Below are 26,232 nucleotides of genomic sequence, written 5' to 3'. Positions count from 1 at the left end.
GCATAAAATGTTTTTTCATTACATATCACCCTAGTTAAAGTTGAGCCTCAGTAAAAATTGAGTAAAATAGTATCATAATAACAATTGATTTCATTTTTAATTACTGGAAGTCATTGAATCTAGGTTTGTACTGAGGATGTGAAAGATTCAGCAATATTCAGCATGTTAGAATCATACAGACATCTCATAGAAGAGGAGCCTCCTCAGCTATTGTTTCCCGAAAGATTAACTAGACTAGTGGCAAGAGGTGAGTTTCAATCATGAACCTTGACTATTGTTTATTATTTGAATTGACTATGTTCTCGTTGAACTAAAAGTTAATCCTTAGCTTGCACAAGTTTCAACTTTTGAGTGTTATCTTTCAGAATAGGGTGACAGCTGTTTAACGAATGAACATATTTTGTTTTAACATATTTGAAAAATCCAAATCTGTGAATAATTTTTTCCTAGAATTTTCATGGGATAATAATCTGTTAATGCAAAATTGAGTTATTTATTCATTTTGATTACACTGTAAATATAATTTAAAAAATACCGACATTAAATTCTTCATAACTATTGAAACTAGTCTGAAAATTTGAGGATATTGTGTGACGTCATTACTCAAACGGTATATTTAGTACGGTATTATAACGGTATTATAGTGTGGTTTTTTCTCTTAAATAGAAATTTGATGGAGAACGTATTTGACTTGAATGAGGTGGATGTAACATTAACTGACATTATTCAAAATTATGATGCCAACAAGATTTTTTCCACAGAACTAGGAACTTCCTCATTGTAGTTTGCATATCCAGCAGTATTTGATCACCAAATTGTATAAGAGGTCTGAGGTACTAAAAAATTCACTTTAAGTAATATTCTTAATTCCTGCAGATGCTCCATATCATCATCATAATAGCACCTAATGATATTGTTTGTGAAAAAATATTGGATTTTTGCGAAAACTACATCTTGTTATATTATTTTATTCTCTATGATCTTTATTTGAATTGTGAATACCCTCTGCTATTTATTGGTAATTGCGTTCTGATATGTTTTCTATAAAAAAATAAAGGAAAATGTTGAATATGAAAGAAAATTGATATATTGCTATTGATATAAGATTGGGAAGAAAGCAAGTAATAATTGACTTGCGAGATTTTTTGAATTCATTTTCAAAAGTGCCAAAATATGATTGTAATTATTATTTGTTGAATGATAAGTTCACTTTTTTACATTTATGTATTTACAATATAGTGTTTTATCATACATTTAAAAATATTTCTACATTTCTTTATCAAAGTTGTTTTTTCAGACACAGAACCTGTGTTTTCATTCTAACTCTACACTGCCTCAAAGTATCCTCAACAATAGTCATTTCAGAATTTTCTAATAATGGTAAGGCATCCAAAGCTTCTTTAAAGTATCCTTTGGCATCATCGGATATATAATCCTGAAAAAAGTCCTGCAGCGCACCTACATCAATTCTGGCCTGCTGGTTTCCCTCTTTGCTAAATTTTTGGACGCATGACATGAGTCTATATAGTTCTTCAGAAATTGTTTCAACGATCCTCGGTAAGACACTGTCTAAAAGAGTTCCTGATATATTATTTACCTCTGACAGAACGCTAATCAGGTTGTTTATGCATTCTTTTGCATAAGGCCGCATATCTGTTGGTGATATATTGATGTCCCAATCAAAACGGCCTAGGTACATTGAAGGCTCAATGGTACCAACCAAAGGATCACTTTTCTGTTCTAAATACTTATCAAGTATTGACTTTTCCAGTTGATGGAATTTTACTTTAGCTGTTCTGATTGGAAATTCTACAGATGAAAATCCTGTATCTTTGAATTTAGATGCAATTTCATCTAGAATAGTATTCTTTGTGAATAAGCAATTAGATAAAGTGATCAATAGTCTATGTTCCCATGATGGAATTTTTGGTCCTGATGAACCAAGTTTATGGGAGCTCACAGGAGTACCAATTAGTTGTGAAACCACTGGTGATGAATCATCACACTCATCATCATCTTCAGAAGAAACATTGTTTAATACATTATGAAATGATAACACAATGTTGTTGACTTGCCGTTCTAATTCTTTTTGAGCAGAGTTGTTTTCCAGTAAAGAGCTTTCTCTCTGCTCTATTGATAAAGCAGATTCTTTCACAATTTGCATAACATCTTCAACTAACTGCAAAAACTTCAAAGGTAATTCAGTGATACCTGAATACTTTCCACTGAAGTTTATTCTCCAGTCTTCCGTGAGCTGCTTAATTTGTTCTGTAGTTTGCTGGAAAAGGATGCTCATGCAATGTATCCGCAGATCAAGTAGGAGAAAATTAACTATATCGAGAGCTTCATTTGGTAGATCTAGTTTGATTAATGTTGAATAAGTAGAACGTACAGATCGTAATAGTTCAGGTAGATAAATGGCAACTTCATCACGCTCAGGAATACTCAAAGTACCAAACTGAGTTCGTTCAGATTTGTCAAGTGTGTTTGGAATTATACTGGCTCGAACATGTTTGCAGAATGTTTCAATGACTGACAAAACCATGTGTTTATATTCAACCTAGAAAAAAGTATATGTGTATCTTCAATGTATTACAGATTATAATAATAATAATAATAATAAATTGTCTTTATTTATACTGGCGGAGTTTAGCTTATGCTACTCTTCCACTCAACCAGTGAGTAAAAAGATGCAACATTTTATTACCATTCTTAGAACGTATGTTTCAAATATGGCAACTCAAAAAAATTAAGTTGCATACTTGAACCTGTTGTATAAAGAAATTTTTCATTATGAATATTGTACAAAGAATTTACGTATTCTAAACTGAATAACTTTTTTCGAGATCAATTTCCCTAACACCAAACTGATATTTTTGCACTCGATCAATTTTCTTCTCCTGAGGATGCTAACTTTGTTGGCGAAACGCGCTTCGAGGGCAAAAATATCAGTTTGGTGTTGGGGCAATTGATCTCGAAAAAAGTTGTTAAACTTTCACACCAAAGGTTCCAATCTCATCGGTATTCTAAACTAATTGCCACTTCATTTTTTTTTCTAAAGCACAAAGTTTAACTTACTTTTATAATGTTATAATTTTTTCTACTAGTGATTATATTTTACAAACCTGACGTCCTGCTTCCACTTTTACTTGTAATTCTCCTGAAAAATATGCCTGACCAATTTTCCACATATCAGGAAATATTTCAGAAAGGGTTGAACAAATTTCATCAGTAAAGTTAACACAAACAGGAACTACATTCAACTCCACTTGTGAGGTATTGTATTTAGAGTACTTTGAAGTAGAATTTGTTTTTTTTTGTGCTGTCAGCTTTGTCCAGAGATTTATGAAAGTTGTAAATAAATTTGAACTTATCATTTATATATTCTGATCTACTTTTGATTGCATCCCAAGCTGCATCATATGGAGAATCTAAATTGATTAGATAACGAATGAGACGTTTTTGTTGTTCAACGGTAATAGGCATTGTCTGAAGATCCTCATGAAGTTTTTTTTGTAAATCCACTATTCGCCTTTCTATTTCATTTAAGGCTTCCTTGAAAATCGGTATGTCTGTTTTATGGAATAGATTTTTAACCCTCATATAGTCATTTATTACTATGTCATATTCCCCCTTTTTGATGTTTCTATCAATAACACAAGGTAGACAAAACAGAAATTTGAATCTTGATAGTACATTTAGTGCATTTCTCGTCTTTTCAGCACGATCTTTTCTAGCCAAGACATCATCAAACAATTTCCGTGCTTCACGTTCAGATTCTTTTATTGACTTTTCCAACTTCAGAGTAGTTTCATTACCAAATTGTGACCTATCTCTTTCAAATTTTTCTTTGAGGTTAACCAAGGTATCAACTTGTTCCATCACAGAACCTATATTGGCCTTAAGAAATGATAACTGGCCCTCCTTTTGACCCTGGACTTTTCTACGGAGATGTACCAATCCTGCTTGCAGATCATTGAAACTTGTTGCTTGGTGGTTTTCTAACAGAAACCAAATTGGAGAAAATTGTGTGGTACCAATATCTCCAGATTTCCCTGAAATTGTGCATCCAAAACAAAATATTCTTGTAAGTCTATGCTAAAACTTTACCTGGAAAATAACTTGTTAATTGTTCTTCATTAATTTTATTTTCATTTTCTTCAACTGACAATCCTAATGGGTCTTCTTGTTGAAAGCTACTAGGACTCAGAGAATGTCTGCCCCACGAGTACATTGGCGTTTCCTCGACCCAAACTGCACTCTCTTTCATGGGTCCTATTGATGTTAAAAGATATCCTTTGAATATTACGTTGCAAGTTCCAGTTCCACCATACTTGGTAGTCACAATAACGTCCCCTTGAACTTTTATAGGTCCCGAAATAGCAGTTATCATTGTTTGGGATTTCCATTCTGCAGTTAGGAGGCAGTCCATGCCACATATTGTTAGACCAATGAGATCGGAAGGTTGGGTACCAAAGTGTTCACCTCTTATTTTGATTTTTGTACCTGGAGGCCCTTCGTTCGGGGACAATCCTGTAACAACTGGGGGCGGTGCCATTTAATTTCCAATTGGTCTATTTTGTAAACTTTTGGCACATTTTGAGAAGTATTAGAAAAATAAGGTCATTTAAATAACAGCCAAACATTTATGTTTCCTTTCGAGTTCAGCTCAATATTGATTTATTAATATTTTTAAGTTTTCAAATTTGTCATATTAACCTAGAACCATAGGATAAAACTTCAAATAGTTAATCTGTGATGAACAACTGTCATTTGTCCGTGGTCCTTATTTAAGTTTTAGAACCGATGTTGCCACGTAGTATCCACCAGTCGAGTAGGTTATCCACGACCAATGTGCGTAAACAATACCGTTTTCTATTGGAATTTGCTCCATTTCGCGGTTGACATAAAAATATCAGCAATTTTAAAGTGAATGGTTAATTGAGCGACCGTTTCGGTTGAGGATTTCATTTGGAGTAAATTTTTTGTGACAACGGCATTGACTTTTATACTCATTAAACTCATATTCTAGGTAGGCGATTTTCATAACTAGAATAACTACCCCAGTCACCTAGAGAGGATCGTGACTTTTCGTAAAACAATATCTAGTTGGCTGTTGACCCATAATTGTTGTTTCGTGCTTCGTGCATACTTCCATTTACATCAATGGGGAATGTTCCTCAATTTGGGTTATTACAGCAAATGCAAGTTTGAACAAAATAAAGTTGAGTTTAGTTCATGAGGTTTTTCAAATTCACTTCGAAAAGTATTCAAATTGATGTTTCAAATGTTGGGTTTTAATTTTTAAAGGGATTTGTTTCTAATTCACATATTGGCAACAGCGCCTATATCAAGTTAAAATAATTTATACGAACCAAGATATTCTACTTTAGAAAAGAAAAATTATCTTTATAAATCAACAATTAAGGCAAAATATGAAATATAGTTCAATACCACTTCCACAAGCCACATAAACAACAGTTGTTTTGTTATTTATTTATATAGAGGAAGATAGGTTACGTGCACAAAATGTTATATGTCACAAAATGTCACGGAACTCGGAACATAAGTAAACAGAACAGTACGCCTCTGAAATATGTCATCTTTGTTTGTCTCATACAGGTAACAGATTCATCGTCCTTTATTAGCTATAACCGATTGCCAAATGGTGAAATAGAAAAGAATCCCTTTAAAAGTTGAATTCATTATTTCATTTCTCTTTTTTAAGTATTTAAATAATTTTTTAAAGAAAAAGGTTGAAATGATAAGTTTAAAATGCGTTGTTTTAGAGCTCTTTTATGAAAATAATAATGTCAAATAATGAAATGATATAAACCTAGTTTCAAAAACTTTATTATTTATAAGAATAAGATAAAAAAATGATCATTAAAAACATCAAAAATATCCCCTTTCATAATGTCGGTCCACAAAGGCCCCTAGATACCAATTTTGAATGAAATCATGAATTGTAATCGAAAATTCTTCATATCGGACCTCACAGACCGTACCGCTTGTTTATAAAATCTGATAATAAATCACAAATTTCTTCATCTGATTATTTGAAGCAAAGTTCTTTACTTTTGAAATTAACATTTATCATTGTTATGAATTAGCTCATATGAAATAATTTAATTGTAACCCAGTAAACCACGCGCTTTATTTTAAAGCCATACATAAATAAAAATCTAGTAGCTGGTAGAAAAACTGGTCTCATTTCCAAAATCATTATTAATATATCAGATTTCGTGTAGGAACTATTTGAAGAGAACACATTTTCACCTGAAATGATTTTTTTCATAAATATATCAACTAAACCAAACGCCACTGTTTTATGGTCCAACTTACTTCCTGTAAACAAAGTTATTCTGCCTTCAATGTAAGGATGGGTAAGGCCTCTCTATTGTCTTTTGTTACTCTGAGGTGATTACTGTTTACGCGTCAATTCTGAAATTATGAGAACCGCATGTTAGGTGATTTTAATAAAAATTGGGATTTCGATGGTTTACTTTTACCTTGTCGAAAATTATCAGAATCAGACAAAAGAACATAATAGTGAATTTTCATATCTATTACTAGCGAAATGAATGAAAAAGAGTTCCAAACTTTACCTCAACGGAGAATACATTTTTGCAATTCAGTCGTAGCCCCCTGAATTGCAAAATAAGATATAAATGATCACCTATAGAGGGAGAAATGTTCTACTCAGGACTACTTGCATCTCGGCCGATGGCCAGCTCTGCTGAATAATAATAATACTATAAAACCGCCTATAAATTTGCTATTTTACATGTGGTCAGTTATATCTTATGTGATTGTATTAAAAAAGAAAAAACAATAGAATGTTTTTTTTACAAATCGTTTTCGAATTTTGAAGCATCTGCTATGAGCTCCAGCACATATAGTGTTTTCAGCTTGGTCCGTCCAAATCTTCTATAAAAGACCAACTCCTCGAAACAGTTGGACCTCCTAAAAATTCTTTGAGAAAATCCAAAATCAATGACGTGTAAGATGCCATTATCCTTTTCCAGCATGATTTCATCTTCTAGTTCCATCATTCTGCAACAACTGATTTTGATTCCGTTTACTTGAACATTTCAGTAAAACGACACTTTCATTATTTCCAAAACTAAGGAATAATAAGTGAGGTTATGATGTCTAAATAAGCTTGCCTTTACATATAAAGCCACCGAATTTGACCGCTTATATTTAAGCGATCTTGAAGGAGTTCGTTGATACGGTGCATACAAAACTGAAGCGAGCTTACCCCTTGAGATTCGCTTACTGGTAGACCGCGACCATTGACGGGAAAGATTGCGCATCGTCGAGGCGCATCTTAATCTTGGTTTTAATTGACATGTTGTCGATTACAATGAGCCAGTCTTATCCTCTTTTCTAAGGAGCCAGATGATTGTTCGCTCCATCGTTGTGAGATTGTGTTAATTGTACCTACACTCGAGAAAGTGTTATAGGTAATATTTTGTTTAAAATGGAGAAGGGTGTTAGTGGCGGATTTGCGTGTGCCGCAAGGAACTGTTTCCATAATTATTACAAAAACAGGTCTCAAAGTTTTTTCATTTTCCCTTATATCCAAAAAGGTAAAAATATCTAAGTATTATGTATATAAGTTTTCAATTTCAAGTTTTTTTTTCAAGTATTGCTAAATTATTTATTTCAATGTGTCAGGATTACTTATTGTCAATATAAAAGTAATTTGTTGACTCAAAAAATATAGTAATAATGTCTTTTTTTAATCCGAATTCCAGTATTGATACTGCTCTGCTTAATGCTTAACCGCGTACCATTTACGAATCCCCACTAATATTATAAACGCGAATGTAAGTTTGTTATGGTTTCACGCGAAAACTACTCAACCGATCTTCATGGAATTTTGTACACATGTTCTTGGAAGTACTAGAATTAACACAGGATACTTTTTATTAAAAAAATTATTTTCTATGTAAGATAAAATAAATGTTTCAGCTGTTTGGAATTTTTCTATATTTATTGTTATTTTCTTCAGTCATTTTTATTTTTAGGTTATGTTAGGTTAGGTTAAATTAATTTTGTTACAGAGTAATACATTTTAATATTTGTTGTTGCAATTCAATAAAGCATATTTAAATTTTCGAAACTTCATCGTATGTAATAATTTTTAAAAATTGATAATTCCAGCCAAGCATTAATATATAGTTCTTATATTGATTCATTTCTATTGTGCTGACACTTATTTAATGTCATAAATGCGAGCGAAGCCGCAAGTAAAAGCTAGTATTTTATGTTATAAACACTTTTTCAAGCAAATAGAACTAATATAGTTGATAATTCTACTTAATTACACACATGAAAGTAATATACATTATGAAGAGGTGGAAATCTGTTTACCGAATGAGGATAAAAAAATAATGAAAAAATAAAATCAAACAATGTAAAAATGTAGAGATCAATCTACACATAATAAACGCAATCTTTCAATAATACTTCTAGTTTTTTCATACTCGATCATTGAAGAAGATTTTGTAATTTTACATCCATATGACGAAATCGGTCACAGGATAGAATGATTTCCGAGAAGACTGGGATACTTTCTTTAATTTGAGAAATTATGTTAATACCTGAGAGTGATGATTAATTATTCGGCGACACCAGTGAATATTCCATTTTGTCATTCACAAACTGTTTGTGTTAAGTATTTTTTGATGTTTTTTATTTGAACATTTTATTTTATATTATATACCCTTGAAATAATTTTTTATAATTATATTGTGTATTACTTCATTTCCAATATTGAAGTCAAGATCCATTATTAAGATTCGTCAAGTTCTGCTTCAAAAGTGTCTAATTCTTTAATTTTTTCATGTATCCTCCCCCACAAAACAAAAATATCAATGAATAACAATTTAAATATTTTCGGAATATATTCCCACATGTTCTTCCAGATTATCTGGGATGATATTAAAGCTAAAGATGGTCCTGAACTTTTTCGTACGTATTGGGCAAAGCCGACCCTCAGATGTACACCGAAATGTCATTATCAAGGTCCCTGAAAACACAGCTATGGACTTCTAATTCTGATTCTCTATTCTGTGATCTCGTGTTACAGTAGAAAGTGTGGTGTTGTTCTTGTTCACATTTTGAAGGTTAATGAAACAAAACCCGTAAAATATATCGTTAATATGGGGAACCCAAAACCTTTATTTCGAGATTTGAATGCAGATGATCCAGAACCTGAAACAACAGAAATCGAATCTTTGTGTATGAATTGTCATTCTAATGGTATAACAAGAATTCTTTTGACGAAAATTCCCTTTTACAAGGAGTTGGTTTTGATGTCCTTTAGTTGTGAAGAATGTGGTTACCAAAATAATGAGATTCAATCTGGAGCAGCCATCGCAGAAAAAGGAGTAAGATTTACTCTGAAAGTCAATACTCCAAGAGACCTTAACAGACAAGTAGTTAAAAGTGATTATACAAGTATTAAAATTATAGAGCTTGATTTTGAGGTACCAGCAAAGAGCCAAAAGGGAGAAGTGACTACAATAGAAGGGGTTATTGATAGAAGTGTTTCAGCTCTAGAGCAAGATCAACCAGCAAGAAGAGAACAGCATCCAGAAGTGGCAGTACAAATTGATAAATTCATTAATAAACTCAGGTACCTAAAAGATTTGGAAACATCATTTACTTTTGTCTTGGAAGATATTTCTGGCAACAGTTTTATAGAAAATCCTAATGCTCCTGCTATAGACGAGCAATGTTCAGTTCAATACTTCATTAGAAACAATGAGCAAAACAAAGAACTAGGTATACTCGATACTGATGAGGTAAAATCAAAAGAGGAAAATGCAATATTACACTCTATACCTGAAGGTGAATTCACATTGGAAGATTTAGAGGGTGAAGTTCTGCAGTTTCCAACAAACTGTCCAAATTGTGGGTCTGCTTGTCAGACTAATATGAAAATGACAAATATTCCACACTTTAAAGAAGTTGTTATAATGGCCACTAACTGTGATGTATGCGGAAGTAAAACCAATGAGGTAAAGTCAGGCAGTGGAATTGAAGAGAAAGGACTGAAAATTGAGGTTGACATCAATAGCAAAGATGACTTTTCCAGAGATCTACTGAAGTCAGAAACATGTCATCTACAAATTCCTCAACTGCAATTTGAAGTTGGTCCTAATGCACTCGGTGGACGATTTACCACAGTTGAAGGCCTCATAGCAGCTATTAAGGACCAGTTAGGTGATCATAAACAATCCCTTATATTTGGTGATTCCTCTCAGCCTGAATCTAAGCAGCGCTTTGAAGAATTTCTCAAGAAACTTGACAACATCCTTGAAGGAAATTTGGCTGTCACACTTATACTTGATGATCCTGCTGGCAATAGTTACATCCAGAGCTTAAGAGATGATAATGAACCTGATGATAGTTTGAGGATTACTCATTATGATAGGTCAGTTGAGCAAAATGAAGAATTGGGTATTGCTGATATGAAAACAGAAAATTATGAGAGTTCGTGATGAAACTGTAAACATATATGTAAATACTAGTTATACCAGTTTTAATAATATACTTCTCATGACAAATTATTTTGATTCTTTCCTTCATACTGTTGGAGATTAACAACAAAAATGAATTTGAGCCACATTATATTTATATGTTTTTGATTCGATGTTTCTATGGTTGTGTGTTGTTATATATTGTCAAGTTCAGTTGCTATATTTTACCAGAAATAAAAATTATAAAAAGTCTCCATAAAGTTCTTATCATAAATATAAAGTATCTTCAAACAGGTTATGGGCCCAGGCACGTTTCAATAAAACTGGCATATATAAGTAAAACTGTTGTTGATATGGATGTGACAAAATTCAACATAGTCAGGCTGAATAGCAATAATTATCAAATATGGAAATACAAGGTTGAAATGCTTCTACTGAAAGAAGAACTATGGAGAATAGTCAATCAAAACCCACCTGAACAAAAGAACAGTGATTGGGATGCAAAAGATGGTAAAGCGAGAGCTACAATTGGTTTACTAATCGAAGATTCACAAGTGATACATGTTAAGAATTGTAAAACAGCCAAAGAAGCTTGGGAGAATTTAAGAAAACAATATGAAAAACCAACTCTCACCAATAAAGTTTTTCTGCTGAAGCGGTTATGTAAAACAACATTACCTGAAAATGGTGACATGGAAAAGCACATAGCTAATATGATGAGCATTATCGATCAGTTAGTCACATTGGGAGAAAATCTAGCAGAGAATCGATAAGTAGCACTACTTTTATGCAGTCTCCCAGAAAGCTATGAAAATCTGGTAACAGCATTAGAAGGAAGGGCAGAGTGTGATCTGACTCTAGAAATGGTAAAAGGCAAATTAGTACAGGAGTATCATAGGCGGAAGGAGAATTCCACATCAACTAGTGAAATGGCTCTAAAAGTTTACAAGAAAGGGTATGTTAAAAAGGCATTCGAGCACTGCAACTTGAAAAATGTGATATGTCATTTCTGTAAGAAAATGGGACATATGAAGAAAGATTGTTTTCATTATAAGAAATCGAAAAGACAATCAAATACAGCCAATGTAGTTTCTACAGATAATGAAGAAACTGAAGAAAACACTCATGTTTGTTTTAACGTTAGTGATAAAGCTCAAGCTCATGAATGGTATATAGACTCCGGAGCAAGTAGTCATATGACAAACAATAAAGATTTTTTCAAGCATTTCAAGGATTCGCTGAGTGAAGTTGAATTAGCCGACTGTAGAAAAGTTCGTTCTTATGGTGTAGGAACTGGACAGTTAACTTGTATTCTGGATGACAATAAGAAAACAGAAATAACAGTGAAGGACACCCTTTATGTACCCGAGCTCGGTACAAGTTTACTTTCGGTCAAGAAATTAACACTTCTTGGATTCAAAGTCGAATTTGATAAGCAGCATTGTTTCATCAAATCAAATAATACAGTTGTTGCTCAAGGAACGCTGGTTGGTAATTTATATAAACTAAATCAGTACAATTCAGCAATGACTGTATGGGAAGGCTGTAATGACGGCTGCATTCATTTATGGCACAAAAGGTTTGGCCACCGTGATTCTACCATTATACGAGAAATAACAAATAAAAACATGGTGAATGGAATGAAAATCAAAAATTGTGGACGTTTATTGACATGTGAAACTTGCATTAAAGGTAAACTGTCAAGAAAATCATTCCCAAAGAAATCTTTGACAAAATCTACTAAAGTATTGGATTTGGTGCATACTGATGTTTGTGGTCCCATGCGTACTATAACTCCTGGAGGAAAGAAGTATATACTCACCTTCATAGACGATTATAGTAGATATTCCATTATTTATCTTCTCAGTCAGAAATCCGAAGTATCAGAGAAACTTCAAGATTACGTCAGAATGGTCGAAAATAAATTCGACAGAAAACCAAAAATCATCAGATCTGACAGAGGAGGCGAGTATATGAACACAGAAGTTAGGAATTTCCTGAAAAATGAAGGCATAGAAATGCAACTCACGGCGCCATATTCAAGTCAGCAGAATGGTGTAGCTGAACGGAAAAATAGATATTTAACAGAGATGGTCAGGTGCATGTTAATTGATGCTGATCTACCAAATACTTATTGGGGCGAAGCAACCATGACAGCAAATTTACTTGAAAATTTGGTTCTGACAAGGTCAACCAATAGGATCCCCTTTGAAGTATGGCACGGGAAGAAACCAAATGTAAATCACATCAAAACCTTTGGCAGTATTGTTTATGCACATATTCCTAAAGAAAAACGCCATAAATTAAGTGAAAAGGCAAAGAAATTCGTATTAGTTGGTTACGAAGCTGGTTCCAAAGCATATAGACTTCTTGACAGAACCACTGGAAAAATCACCATTAGCAGAGATGTACACATTTTAGAAGAAGCTCATAGCGGATTTCATCAAATGAACGAGTTTCAAAACACTAAAAATAGAAGTGATTGTGAATGTCAAAATGACAGCAGTGAAGTTGAAATATCATTTTGTCAAAAATCTACAACTTCTGATGGAAATATTCATGTAAACGCCGAATTTTCAACAGAAAATATTGAAGAATACTCTGCAGAAATGACTGGTATCCAGAAAGTTGAAGAAAGTGTAACCTCGAAAGAAAGTAATGCGGAAATCCAAGATGAAGTTCACGGTTTGAGAAGATCACAAAGAATAAATAAAGGTGTTCCAGCCAAGAAATATTCTGAAGAATTTTCAGTGGAAAACATTCAAACCGAGCCAAAGTGTAGAAATGAAGCTCTACAGAGGAGAGATGCGAACAAATGGATCGAGGCTATGGACGAAGAAATACGTTCCATGAAAGATAATAATACTTGGACATTGACTGAATTACCACCAGATAAAACGGCAATTGGAAGCAAATGGATTTTTAAATTAAAAACCGATAATCAAGGCAATATATCCAGATATAAAGCAAGGATTGTTGCTCAGGGTTTTTCTCAAAAATATGGTCTTGATTATGACGAAGTTTTTGCTCCAGTTGTCAAACAAACAACATTTCGTCTTCTATTAACCATTGCTGGGAGGAAGAAAATGCACGTTCATCATTATGACTTCAAAACGGCTTTCCTAAATGCGGATTTGAATGAAGTAATATACCTGAAACAACCCAAAGGCTATATTGAAGAAGAACAAGAACATTTGGTCTGCAAATTGAATAAAACTATATATGGATTAAAACAATCAGCTCGAATATGGAATTCAACAATAAACAAAGTTCTCATTGATATCGGTTTTAGAAGGGGTGATTATGATCAATGTCTCTATACTAAAAAAGAGGAAGATAATTTCATATACATACTGATATATGTGGATGATATTCTAATAGCTTGTGAAAACATCACCATTATCGAAAAAACAGCCAAATTGATACAAAAAACTTTCAAAATGACAAGTTTGGGAAACATTGAAAATTATCTTGGAATACAAGTAAGAAGAAATAGTGATGGAATTTATTATATTCATCAACAGAAATATATTTCAAAACTATTAAAAAATTTCAATATGGAATCTGCCAAACCAGCTAGCATTCCTTTGGATACAGGATACTACAAAAATAGATTTTCCACTGATGAAAAATTTCATAATGAAGATGTTTATAGAAGCGCAATAGGAGCACTATTGTATCTTTCTGTGAATACGAGGCCAGATATATGTATCGCTACGTCAATTCTTGGAAGAAATGTTAGTAATCCTCATAAATACGACTGGACAGAAGTAAAACGGATCATGAAATATCTTAAAGGAACTCTGAATATAGAAATCCAGTTGGGAAATATTTCAGAAGGAAATAATATTTTATACGGTTTTTGCGACGCTGACTGGGCTGGAGATAAAACTGACAGAAAGTCAAATAGTGGATATTTATTCAAATACATGGGAGCGATGTTCGATTGGCGATGTAAAAAGCAAACTTGTGTGGCACTTTCATCTACCGAGGCCGAATTCATCTCCCTGTCAGAAGCTTGTCAACAGACCATATATTTGACAGGACTTTTTCAAGATTTTCAAATCGAGATCTCAGAGACGATTATTTTCGAAGACAATCAATCATGTCTTAAAATGATTGACAGTGGCAAAATGAGTGACAGGACAAAACATATAGAAACGAAATACAATTTTATCAAAGATCTGAAGCAGAAAAACAAAATTAATTTTCAGTATTGTCCGACCAGTTCGATGTTGGCTGATTTTCTGACAAAACCACTTGGGCCTGAAAAGTTGTCAACATTAAGAAGTTTGATTGGATTGAAGACAGAAAATTCATTATTGTTGAGAAGGGGTGTTGGAGATTAACAACAAAAATGAATTTGAGCCACATTATATTTATATGTTTTTGATTCGATGTTTCTATGGTTGTGTGTTGTTATATATTGTCAAGTTCAGTTGTTATATTTTACCAGAAATAAAAATTATAAAAAGTCTCCATAAAGTTCTTATCATAAATATAAAGTATCTTCAAACACATACCGATAAAATGATGAAGACCAGGCTACCAAAACAAAGTTTTACAGCCATGAAATGCTACTGTCCAACAGTGATAATACTGACATCCATGAAGTTATCATCTAGGTGTAATTATTCTTGAATTACACGAGACTCTCGGGGCTTAGTTATGCATCATTCTTACGATTTTTAATCCAGTGACAATTCACTGTCCGAATCAAATTGAACCAATGGAATCAAATATTCAAATATAATTTTAACTAAATATTAAAACTTTGCCCAAATGCTTGTACTGAAACGTACAGGTTTGGTTTGATATTATGATTATGACAGTAACTATACCCTAACTCTACTGAAATATCTCAAAATAAATATGTAACTCAAATATAACTCATCAATACAAGAGAACAAATCCTTCAATTCAAACTCTTCCTTGAATACCAACAGTTTTTATATAATATCCAGAAATCTCAAGATCATAATCAAAACTTATTTGTGTAATAAGACATTTTTAACTGAAATGGAAATGTTATTCTGAATTTCAGTAAATTAAAAAAAAGTGAATTATTGGTGTTGTATCTATCGGCGTCAAGTATGTAGGTCGGCTATTGTTGACAAATACATTATTAGTTAATTACATACTCTGTTTATATATTCTAACATTGTACTTTCAAACAAATGTTTTTGCTGAAATTTCGTGTCATTCAAGTAATAAAATTATTCGATTTGCGAATTGATATTTTCATTCTTATATAGGTGAATTGAGCTGAGAATATTTCAGGAAATGAACTTGTCGAATACTAGATAAATGTCATTTTTTCTAACTCAAGTCTTGTTATTTTTGAGAAATACCAATTGAGTACCCAGCAGTAGATGGCTGAATAACAATATTTTCGTTAAAAAATCGGAATTTTTCAATAACATTTTTTGGGTCGTGTGGCATTACTATTGATGCAATTTTGTTTTAAGTTACAAAATATCAAACTTAGTATATTAGAAAAGGATTTTTTCAGTGGTTCAGTTACAACCAAAATTTAAACATGAATAGCATTCCATATTAAAACTCAGATTTATTTCACCACTAAGCAAAAATCATAATGTATTTCTCATTGTTTTAACATTTCTTCCTGCTGAGGACTAAATCTTTTTTGTTAGAAATTTTTGTTGCTCCTGCCCGAGCTTATACACACATTTCTCGAGAGGTAAGTATATGAAAATTAGAGTAAGGAATTGACTTTCAGTATGATATTCACTACGAAAAATCTACTGTGATAGTAAAGTTTGTTAAGATCAAATCATGAGGTGTAGTTTATGAAATTTTGTTGTAATGAGGAACTATTTGTTTCCATGTACACAGTTTCTTCGGGAAGTGTATCACATATAATGTTCACCTATACTTGAGCTTAAAGTTTTGCCTGTTTTCTTTGTACATTTAAAATCCTTTTCTGGTAGAGAAGGGATCTCTTCTTACACGTGGTCAGTCTAGTTTTCAAGTTTGTGTTTTTCTGAACATAACTGCTAGTCTTTCTATTTCTGATTTAACTTCGTCAAAGTAGCTCTTTTCGAATTATTTTCTGACTTCTTCGAATTGAAGTTCTCCGATTGCGATTAGAGGGCTGATATTAAATTTGGGCTCTACAGTATTGCTGTACCGCAAGTGAAAGTCGGAAAGTTTTAATATAAATGTTTATTTTCTTGTTTAACCTTTTGAATTGAATAATGCTATAGCATTTTCAACTATCGGATTTGTTGGCAATGCCTCTACCATTGTTTATGTTTTGGTAAAACCATATCTGCTAAATATTGGGGTATTCGAAAAACATGCTGTCCGCATAGCGTTGGAATGTAGAATGGGTTGCCTAACGAAAAGGATAATATTTCAAATTCATTATTCTTCCTGAATGTTGAGTTTTTGAGCGGTGCTTATAAAAACACATTATTTCTTGCTGTTTTTAATGGCATTTTTGAAGTAATACTGTATTTCCCATTAAAAAAAGAATAATATCACAACACTCTAATGAAAGAAATATTTCAATAATAAACAATGCGCACTATCAAAAAGCCAGCATACAAAACAATAGTATATTATGCAACGATCATGTAATGATGGTTATTAAGACACGAGCATTAACCGGGATACGAAACGAGCCGAAGGCGAGTTTTGTATGGTATATGCGGTGTATTAATAACCATTACATGAGAGTTGCATACGCTATTTTTTCTAAACCCGATAAATAATGAAAACCCATAAATATTATATTTGTATTGAACACATTTACAGTAATTAACTCATATTTAAAAAAAACACACAAACTTAATGGTATTTTCATGGATATATGAAAACTATAAAGATTCTAATTATATTTATATTGAATATAACAACTGTAATTAATCTGATCTTTTAAAAATATTGGAGTCGATGGTATTCCTTCTATATCGCTGTTTTCAGACATTTTGATAATATAGGTAGGTAATATGAAAACTGATTTTGACAAATAAAGCAATTAGTTAGTTAGGTTAGAATCTAGGACAAACAAAGGAACAGGATTCTTGATTCAAAAATTATGGGTTTCTATTGGTTGATAATCTGTATCGTTATGAAAAATCTGTATCATAATGGATATCATTATGAAACGGATTATGGTCATATAAGTGTATTGTTAGTGTACGGGTGTAGAAAAAACATTTTATCACCTCTTGGAGAGCAAACTAACCATTCACGTACGCTGCGCTGTCCAAAAGTCGTTTTTTAAGTTTGCACTAAGAAACGTAAACTTTTCTGTAATTGGAAACTGGAAAGTCTTAGAACTCATTTGATAACCCAGGTGGCAAGGTCCTTTTAGAATTAGTTGACGCACTATTTCAGGGATTTTTGAATAAAAATGGGTCGACGACAAAATTGAAATATCAATTATTAAATGATCCATGTAAAAACAAAATGTTTTTTCTACCTTCATTCCCAGCAGACATCTTATCAGAATGTTCTTGTTCTTGAGTACTATCAGTATCCAAATCCGAATTAAAATCCAATTCCCATATAAATGTTAAATCAGCAAAACCTAATGAAAAATCGGATTTTGTTCTTACTTATAGGTGTCGTAGAGGAAGGTTTCCTAAATCGTACCTCTTTTTACATTTTATTTTTTTTACACACCTTATAGGGAGAACCTGTGCAAAAGTACCGTAACCCTAAGAAGTATGAGTTATTTAGACAGGTAAATCTAAATTTTAGTGTCTGATATGGTGATATTAGACTAAGGTGAATCACTCTTTGTAAAGCGATGCAATCGGTACGATTTAGGAAACTAGTTGCCCAAATCGTACCTCCAACTTTCTAAATCGTACCACCTTGGATAAAGTTGAAATGAAGTGAATGAAACAATGAAATGGCAAGAATGGTTGAAGAAACTTTTATTCAATGCAGTATTTTCTTATACCTTTTAGATACAAAGTGTTTCTCTTGGTCTGTGTTTTATTAAGAACTAGATACAATTTGAGCAAACAAATTTCTTGATATTTGCCTCTGAGCCGACACAAAGCATGCACTGCACCATGTCCTCGATTGAATTTTAATCACAAACCGAGCAAAACCAATCTTCAGGTTCGATTTCAATGATGATGTCACTCTGGGCAGAAATTCCAGCTTGGTTTAAGATTACTAGATTTGGATCTATTTTTGAAACGACAGCCTTCTTTTGTTTTTTTCTTATCGGTGTCTCGGTCACTTTCATCTCTTCAGATAAAGGCCGTATTTTCATCTGGAGCTCTTTGACCTTCTCTTTAGCCAATTTCAGCTCGTGACCTACTTCAATTTCATTTTTGTAGGGGCTACCGGTTAATATACCTGTTTTTTGCACTTTTGAATTAGATCTGAGTTTAGATCCATTTCTCTTTTTGGGTGGTTTTGGAAGTGGAGACATTTCTTCGATTCGAAACATTCAGTTTTGAAGTTGAACTTCAATATCAAGAGTCTGATTTTCACCCAAGCAAGTTTTCTTTTAATCTAAACATTCACTGTCTTCTCGATTCTGATCTAAAGTTGTGTTGAGATATTCTGCTGGCAAAAAGTCTGACTCTTTAAAGATGGAGGAGTCAACGGGCCACTCACCACTACATTTAAATCCGTTACACGAATTCTCAATCGTTGCAGCCTTACCATATGCTTCAGTTACTAATTGTGAAATCTGGTATTGAGTGACTCTCAAGCCAGGATTTGTTCGCAGCCATTTTTCTACCGCTTGGGCAAAGTAACTTTTGAAAGGCTTGAAAAATGACCTGTCTAATGGTTGCAGTCGGTGCGTTGTGTGTTCTGGTAATTGCAGCATAATTATCCAGCATCTCAAGCGATTACCAATGCTTCTAAGTTCTTAGAATGAGTAGAATGGTCATCAAGAAGGAGAAGAAATTTGTTTGGATTTACAATATCAATGAAGTGACGAAGCCACTTTACGAACAGATCTGAATTTATCCATCCGCTCTCTGACACATCAACTAAACTATCAGGTGGAGCTCCAACCATCAATTCATTACACATCCTCATTCTTTTGAAAATAATCAGGGGTGGAATATACGTGCTTGCTGCACTTGAACAGCACACAACAGTTATATTGACACCTCTTTCTCCACTAGATATCGACCTTACAGCACGTTTCCCTTTCTCGGCTATCACCTTTTGTTTTGTACGGTGCTTACGCCTGTCTCGTCAATGTTAAATATAGTAGTTGCATCAATTTTATTTTCATCAATAGTATTTTTCAAAATGTAAAAGAATTCTTTGACATTGTCTTTAGAAAACCCTTGTGCCCTTGCCAAGGATGTAGCCTGAGGCTCACGAAGGGAGATGTCCTTGTGACGTTTCATGAAGTTGTTTTACCATTTTTTACCAGCGATCTGTTTCTCCTCATTAAATGCGTGAGGGATACCATTTCTAACAACAATTTGAAATGCGAGTCGTTCCATACTTTCGTTTTGACATTCTGAAACACAAAAATTGTGTTACAATCAAGTACGCTACTTTATTCATTCAAAAAACAAACTGATCCCAGCAATATATCAGTATTCACACACAAAAAATGACGAACATCTATGATGGTATTTAATGGGCTCCAAAATCGTACCGGTACAATTTGAGAAACCATTAGAGGTACGATTAAGGCAACTGGGACCCTCCGAAAACATTACCTTATTTCTAATATCACACACTCGTGTAAGCATAAAACGGCTGATTAAAACACTCAATATTAGTGTTAGTTTTACAAATTAATAATGAATAATATCAGTACGTACCTTGGCAGTTACTACGTTCTTACGAAAAAGTTTTCAAAACACTATAAACTAGCTCCAAAATAGGAAATCTTTCACAACAACTTAAAGAGTAACCGCACACGCCTCAAACTTAGTCTCGACACTACAATTAAGCAGTACTTGCTGGTGGCACCGCAAGAACGCTGCAGTTACTCTATTTCGTATTAAAATTAATGTGGTACGATTTAGGAGACGGTACGATTTTGGCGACTCTCCTCTACTCTCCGTAGTGTCAGGTTTGTTTGGAACCGATTCCTCTACACAACTTTGAGTTTGAATTGTTTTTTTTCAACTGAAAATTAAGAACTTACGAATTGATAGTTTTACAATAATTTTATTTTGTTTGAGAATGTGTTTATTAGTCAAAGTAACAATAACAAACAAGACTACTACTACTGCTACGAGGGCCACGCCGATGAGATACACTCAATTTCCAATCTCTTAGAAAATGATCACATTCGCATTAAATAACGAGCGATATGGGATTCATAACTGATTGAGGTCGAGGTATTGAAAGCGAATGTTACCACGTTTATTGGTTTTCCGTGTTATGTACCTAACAATGGATTTGTGAAATATTTAATATCGGAAGGGCGCTAAGAACAACATTTTGCAAAGGGCGTGAGGGGTATACTGCCCCCCTTGCCCCACCCCCAGTGGGGCCGCCTCTGCTTTTAGTTCGAGGTATCTAGTCGCCTGGTCATTTATTATAGGTAGGTTTCATATCATAGTCTAATGTAATTACTTAGAATATAATATCTGGGAAATGTAAATTTATATAATTTTCATTGGCTATAGCTACCATCTGTCAAAAATCTAAAAACTCTAAATAAGGAAATTGAAAAATGAAAGGTAGGGGCGTTTCATTTATTCCTCAATATCAGCCGTTAGGTTCTATTGGTGCTATTCCAAGAACCAGCTCATTGAATAAAACACCTATAATAATTATGAGAGATAATAACAATATAAAAGACCTAGAAAAACACTGGATTGTAGTCTTCTGAATAGAGGTCTCCCTCAGGTAGGGGAGTTTCATTTATTCCTTAATATCAGCTGTTAGGTTCTACTGGTGCTATTCCAAGGATCAGGTCATTGAATAAAACCAATATAATAATTACAAGAGATGATAACAATATAAAAGAGCAGAAAGTTCAAGGTTATTGTCACTAACCAAGCTAAATCGGGATCAATATTTAGTCTGGCGGCAATAAAAATTGGAGGCTCTCTTGAATTTTGGGATAGCATCAATAATGAATCGATGATTGATTTGAACAGTTTTAATTCAGTGACCTGTCTAAAATGATACTAGTCGTTGAATAAAATGCTGAATTACACCCGTTAGATTTTTTGGAATATACTGAAGGAGCTATTGACTTGAATGCTGTCCCATTTACTAAAATGAAAATGTTATTGAACAATGTTTTTATAAAATCGGAAAAATTGTGGGTATTGGGATATTCGGTACCAAAATAGGCAGGCTGTAAGTAATGTTGGAGAGTGCAGTTTACACCAATGGGCTCTTTGTGGACCATTTCAACTTTTGAGTAGGTAGAACCCTTTTTTGCAACGTCCTTACTCTCAACAGAAACTGATTGAAGTTATAGCTCCGCATTTCCCCACACATGTAGCAAGTGTTCTCTATAATGCTCCATTCTTTAAATAGTTTGAATCACGTCGATGAATTTTACGAAAATGCACCAATTAAAAAGAACCGATATTTCAATAACCCTGAGTATACAAATACTCAATAAAATAAAAATGTTAATAAAAACAGATTGCCAAATCAGCAAAATCAGTATGGAAATTATGAATATAATGATAGAAAAAGAATAGCTAATATTGATTTAGAGAAACATTTATTTAGCAGGGCAATTATGAATTATCCAAAAGATGAATTGCTTGAGGAATGTAACTATGAATATGTTTTATAGAAATGCAACTATGAATATATTACATGAGAACAGATCTTGTTGAAATCAATTTATATTGGATGAATGTTTTAGTAATGATTGATGATGCATTGTTTTCGCTTCAGCTGAAGAAATAAAAAACTTCCACAACGTAATTCCCCAATTTGCTTGCATGGGATTGAAAGATATTGAAGCATATAAAACAAAGTCTCAAAAAGAGGGATGAAGTCAATCTAACTTTTCGAATTCAAAACCATAATATCACTTATGAATTCTTAGTTATTCCAAGCCTTTAATTTCCGTGAATTGTAGGGTGTGATTTTTAAAGGATTTTTAGGAGCTAATTTAGATTTGATAAACATAGTTTTAATCTTAAATCATTATGTTAAAAAAATAGTATTTTGGAATCAGATCTCATATACTCTGGTGTGAATGAATCTTTTGAAATAAAAGTTATTTTGTTTAAGAATAATAATGAAGGTCTTCAAGTGCTTTACAAGCAGGGACAAATGGATATTTATCAGTAGTCTGATAATGAAGTTATTTTTTATAAATTACTTCTGATTCATTTTATAATATATCAGGTTGCACAAAAAGTCATTTCCATCAAATAAAGTTGAAAGATTATACCGAATTCTTCATTCGGCCGTATCCTATTCCTGTATTACATCATGAGGCTGTGGATAGACGTATTACTCAAATGGAACCTTCGGGGTAATTGAAAGAGCGCCGTCGAAATATATTTCACCTATACTGATGACTCTCGAGAAAGATGGTTCCTTTAGTATCTGTCTTGATGCCGAGCGTCTCAATTTTGTACTTGAACCAGATATTGAATTGCCCAATCCCAAATAAGAAATAGTAAAACTGTTACATGGGAGGAAAATCTTGACTTTACTGGATTTTACTCACGGATACTGGCAGGTTCCCACGAAACTGGATGATTGACAATATGTGGGATCCATGGTAGCCACAAAAACATATCGGTTCTGTCGTTTGCCTATCAGTTTTGCCTGTGTGGTTCTATTTGTTTCACGCTGTCTTGATTTGATGTTCGGCAATGATCTTCAACATCTAATCTAGTCTTTTCAAGATTGAAACAAACAGGATTCAACCTCAAACTAGAGAAATTTAAATGTTTTCACTAGATAATGCCTTACCTGGGATATATGGTTAGCGCTGCCGGTGTACACGTCTTGATTCACAACGAATCCAGTCTTTACCTGATTATAAAAGATCTCAAAACCGCAAGAAACTCCAGAAAATTTCATGTTTTGTCCATATTACCGAATGTTTACTTTTGGTTCAGCAGATATCGTAGCTCCGATTACCCAAATTCCAAGGAGAGCTGAGTTTGATCAAACAAATCGCGGTTAAAAACGGTTATAAGGTACATATTATAGACTCCATTTTTTTCCAAAAAACTACAAAAGCAAGCCATGGAACTGGTATACCTAAATTCAAGAGGTGATAATGTCAGTTATAGGACATTGTCATATTTGGGTGAACCAACCAATAATATTTCCCGTTTTTTGAAGAAAGAATGCGTAAACGTAGCTTACGAAACACGTGTTGAGTTTTTGTAAAATTGTTTAGTGAAAATCTCACAATAAAGTGGTTTTTGAATGCTGTTGTATTTTATTAAATCAATATATTTTATCATTTGAAGATCCAGCAACAACGGAGAAGAAATTTATTTGCAAAGAAATCTTTTGGTGGGATGGTTTGGAAATAATACCACCTCGCCCAAAACTAGGTCTACTGAGTAGTTTTGCGAACAGAGTGGAAGAAGATATCACTGAAGAAGACAGTTCCGACGAAGTTTCAGAGGAGGAATTCTCTTCTCTATCTTCATCAGATAGTGAAGAAGGAAGTGTTGAATGCAATCCACCTCGAAATGAAGTGAGTGTTACGATTTTTGTTGCAGGGTCAACTCTCATTTGGTTTTAGGTAGTGAGGAAGAAAAAGAAACGAAACACCGAATCAAAAATGTGGCAACATAATTTATCTGCTAGAAGTAATCAGGACGTTCAGAGGGCCTATGAAGAAAATGCAGTTAAACAAATGACTGCTATTTTGAATAGGAATGTAATAAACGAAAACGTTGGTAGAAGTGGTAAAAGTACAATGAGAAATGCCATACCACTAGGTACGTTTGCATACCATGAAGAACTAATTATGTTTATCTAGAGAAATGAGCAGAAAATACGTAGTTATCTTATAAGTAGTAATAAGTAGTTATCTTGCTTCTTGGTATTTTTGAAAGTTAGCCTTGATTAGCTAGTTGATCCATTATACTATGGTATTAGACCATTAGAACATGTCAAAAAAACGGTTTTCAAAATCGTTCATATCGTTGCCCAAAATGCTAAATAAGTACTACAGCCAAAAACAAAGCATGGATAGCGTTAGCGTTACAAAGGGCCCCCATTTTTCTTAAGGCAATATACTCTATAGTAGTTGTATCTGTGATTGATTCTTTCAAAGCAGGTGTGTACTTTATTTCACATCACATTTTGCTTATTAATATTTATCAGATTTTTGTTTCACATTACATTTTGCTTATGAATAGTTACTGTTTTTTTCCTCAAGCTGACTGGGTGTAATTAAATGTTGAAAAAATATCAAAAAAACGTTCTGATCGTTTCTAAGCAATGAAAACCTATTATACAAGTCACTATAAAAAAAGGCAGCCGCCCAAAATTGCCCCATTATACACAAAAATACTGTTGTGATCTGCAATTTCTGATGTAACTATACCGGGTGTCAACGAATCTATTAGACAAGTCATAGACATTCTAGACTATTAGGTGTATCAAAACGAGATTTGGTACAGATAAATGGTATGTGGAGAGGAGAGTTTTCACATATTTTTCACTTTCCGGTCACTTCCGGTTTCAGCGGAAATGGCTCCGGTTCTGAATTTTTAAATGGAACACCCTGTATATTGTAACATTTTTGGATTTCTGAGACAATTCTGGATCAGAAACTGACATTTCCGGAAGTTTTTCAGCCTACTTGATTTTTTCAGAGTCACTTTTAAAATTGCATCTAGGTGGCCATGATCGGACGTAAACTAATCTATGGACCTCAGGTGATATCAGAAAATTGCAATAGCGGAGTTTTAGTGACTAGTGTGTTGAATATGAATGAGACAAGTTTACAAAATAACATTTTCGTGTCTAACTATTATTTTTCAAATGGCGACCATTTTTTGACAAGCACTTTCCGAAAAAAGGATTTTTTGACAAATCTAACGATACTAATTTATTTGCGATTGGATTACAAATAAGAACATAAATTAAATATTACTGAGGAAAATACTTGATACAAATTCATTTACTTTTGTCAAGGGTGCCATGGATAGGAATGATGCATAATATTTTGCGGTTATATCCATCAAGTCCACTTTGGAGAACAAAACGCTCACCTAGGTTATGACAGTGACATAAGCTTTATGAGCAGAAAGTAGAAGTTTCTCTTGATTTTCGTTAATTTTAGTTTAATTTTTCGTCGAAATAATGTATACTCAAAGTGAAAAAGTGGATATGTTGTTATTGTTTGGAGAATGCCACAGAAATTCAAGGAAAGCTGCTGAGTTGTATGCTCAGAGATATCCCAATCGGCAACACCCATCTCATCAGTATTTTCCCTATGTTGAGAGTCGTTTTAGGCAAGAGAGAAATCGAGACGCAGAACAGAGGTTTGTCATAAATGAGGAGACTGAGATTAACGTTCTTGCTATGGTAGAAGTTGACAAAACGGTTTCTTTAAGAGAAATTAGTAGAGAAATGCAGATAAGTCACGAATCAGCAAGAAAAATACTGAAAAAGCACGGATATCGAGCATTTAAATATCAGTTACATCAACATTTGTATGCTGACGACGGCAATAGAAGAGTAGTATTTTGTGATTGGTTGCTTCAAAATCATAGAGTTAACCCAAATTTTATCAACTTCATTCTATTTTCCGACGAATCACGGTTTACAAATAATGGCATGTTTAATAAGCAGAATTGTCGGT

At 33.4% G+C, this 26,232-nt stretch overlaps 3 protein-coding genes across 6 annotated transcripts in view; 2 read left to right on the top strand and 1 right to left on the bottom strand.

The window, feature by feature from the left end:
• The window catches only part of LOC111511166 (SANT and BTB domain regulator of class switch recombination), a 42,890-nt gene that overhangs the window by 12,471 nt on the left and 4,187 nt on the right, over positions 1-26,232 (top strand). For 3 of the 4 annotated variants that reach the window (XM_023167176.2, XM_023167180.2, XM_023167178.2), the window contains exons 10-12: positions 124-247; positions 23,879-24,111; positions 24,160-24,358. In XM_023167176.2, the coding sequence (XP_023022944.2) occupies positions 124-247; positions 23,879-24,111; positions 24,160-24,358 (556 nt within the window). The remainder of the gene's footprint in view (positions 1-123; positions 248-23,878; positions 24,112-24,159; positions 24,359-26,232) is intronic. The other variant, XM_074183716.1, reaches the window with a different exon arrangement.
• Sec5 (exocyst complex component secretory 5) lies at positions 480-4,771 on the bottom strand. The gene is given in 4 exon segments (XM_023167175.2): positions 480-2,560; positions 3,126-3,315; positions 3,317-4,055; positions 4,111-4,771. Coding segments are annotated over 4 exon segments (2,658 nt in total). The 5' UTR covers positions 4,559-4,771; the 3' UTR covers positions 480-1,279.
• Positions 9,068-10,583, top strand: Zpr1 (zinc finger protein Zpr1). The gene has a single exon (XM_023167182.2). The coding sequence runs from the start codon at positions 9,174-9,176 to the stop codon at positions 10,515-10,517; it is 1,344 nt and encodes a 447-aa protein (XP_023022950.2). The 5' UTR covers positions 9,068-9,173; the 3' UTR covers positions 10,518-10,583.

Source organism: Leptinotarsa decemlineata, unplaced genomic scaffold, assembly GCF_025532065.1.
Source record: "Leptinotarsa decemlineata unplaced genomic scaffold, Ldec_3_MD MMD2_tig00026340_RagTag_RagTag, whole genome shotgun sequence".
Classification (NCBI taxonomy): Eukaryota; Metazoa; Arthropoda; class Insecta; order Coleoptera; family Chrysomelidae; genus Leptinotarsa; species Leptinotarsa decemlineata.
This window is presented reverse-complemented; position numbering and strand designations above follow the sequence as displayed.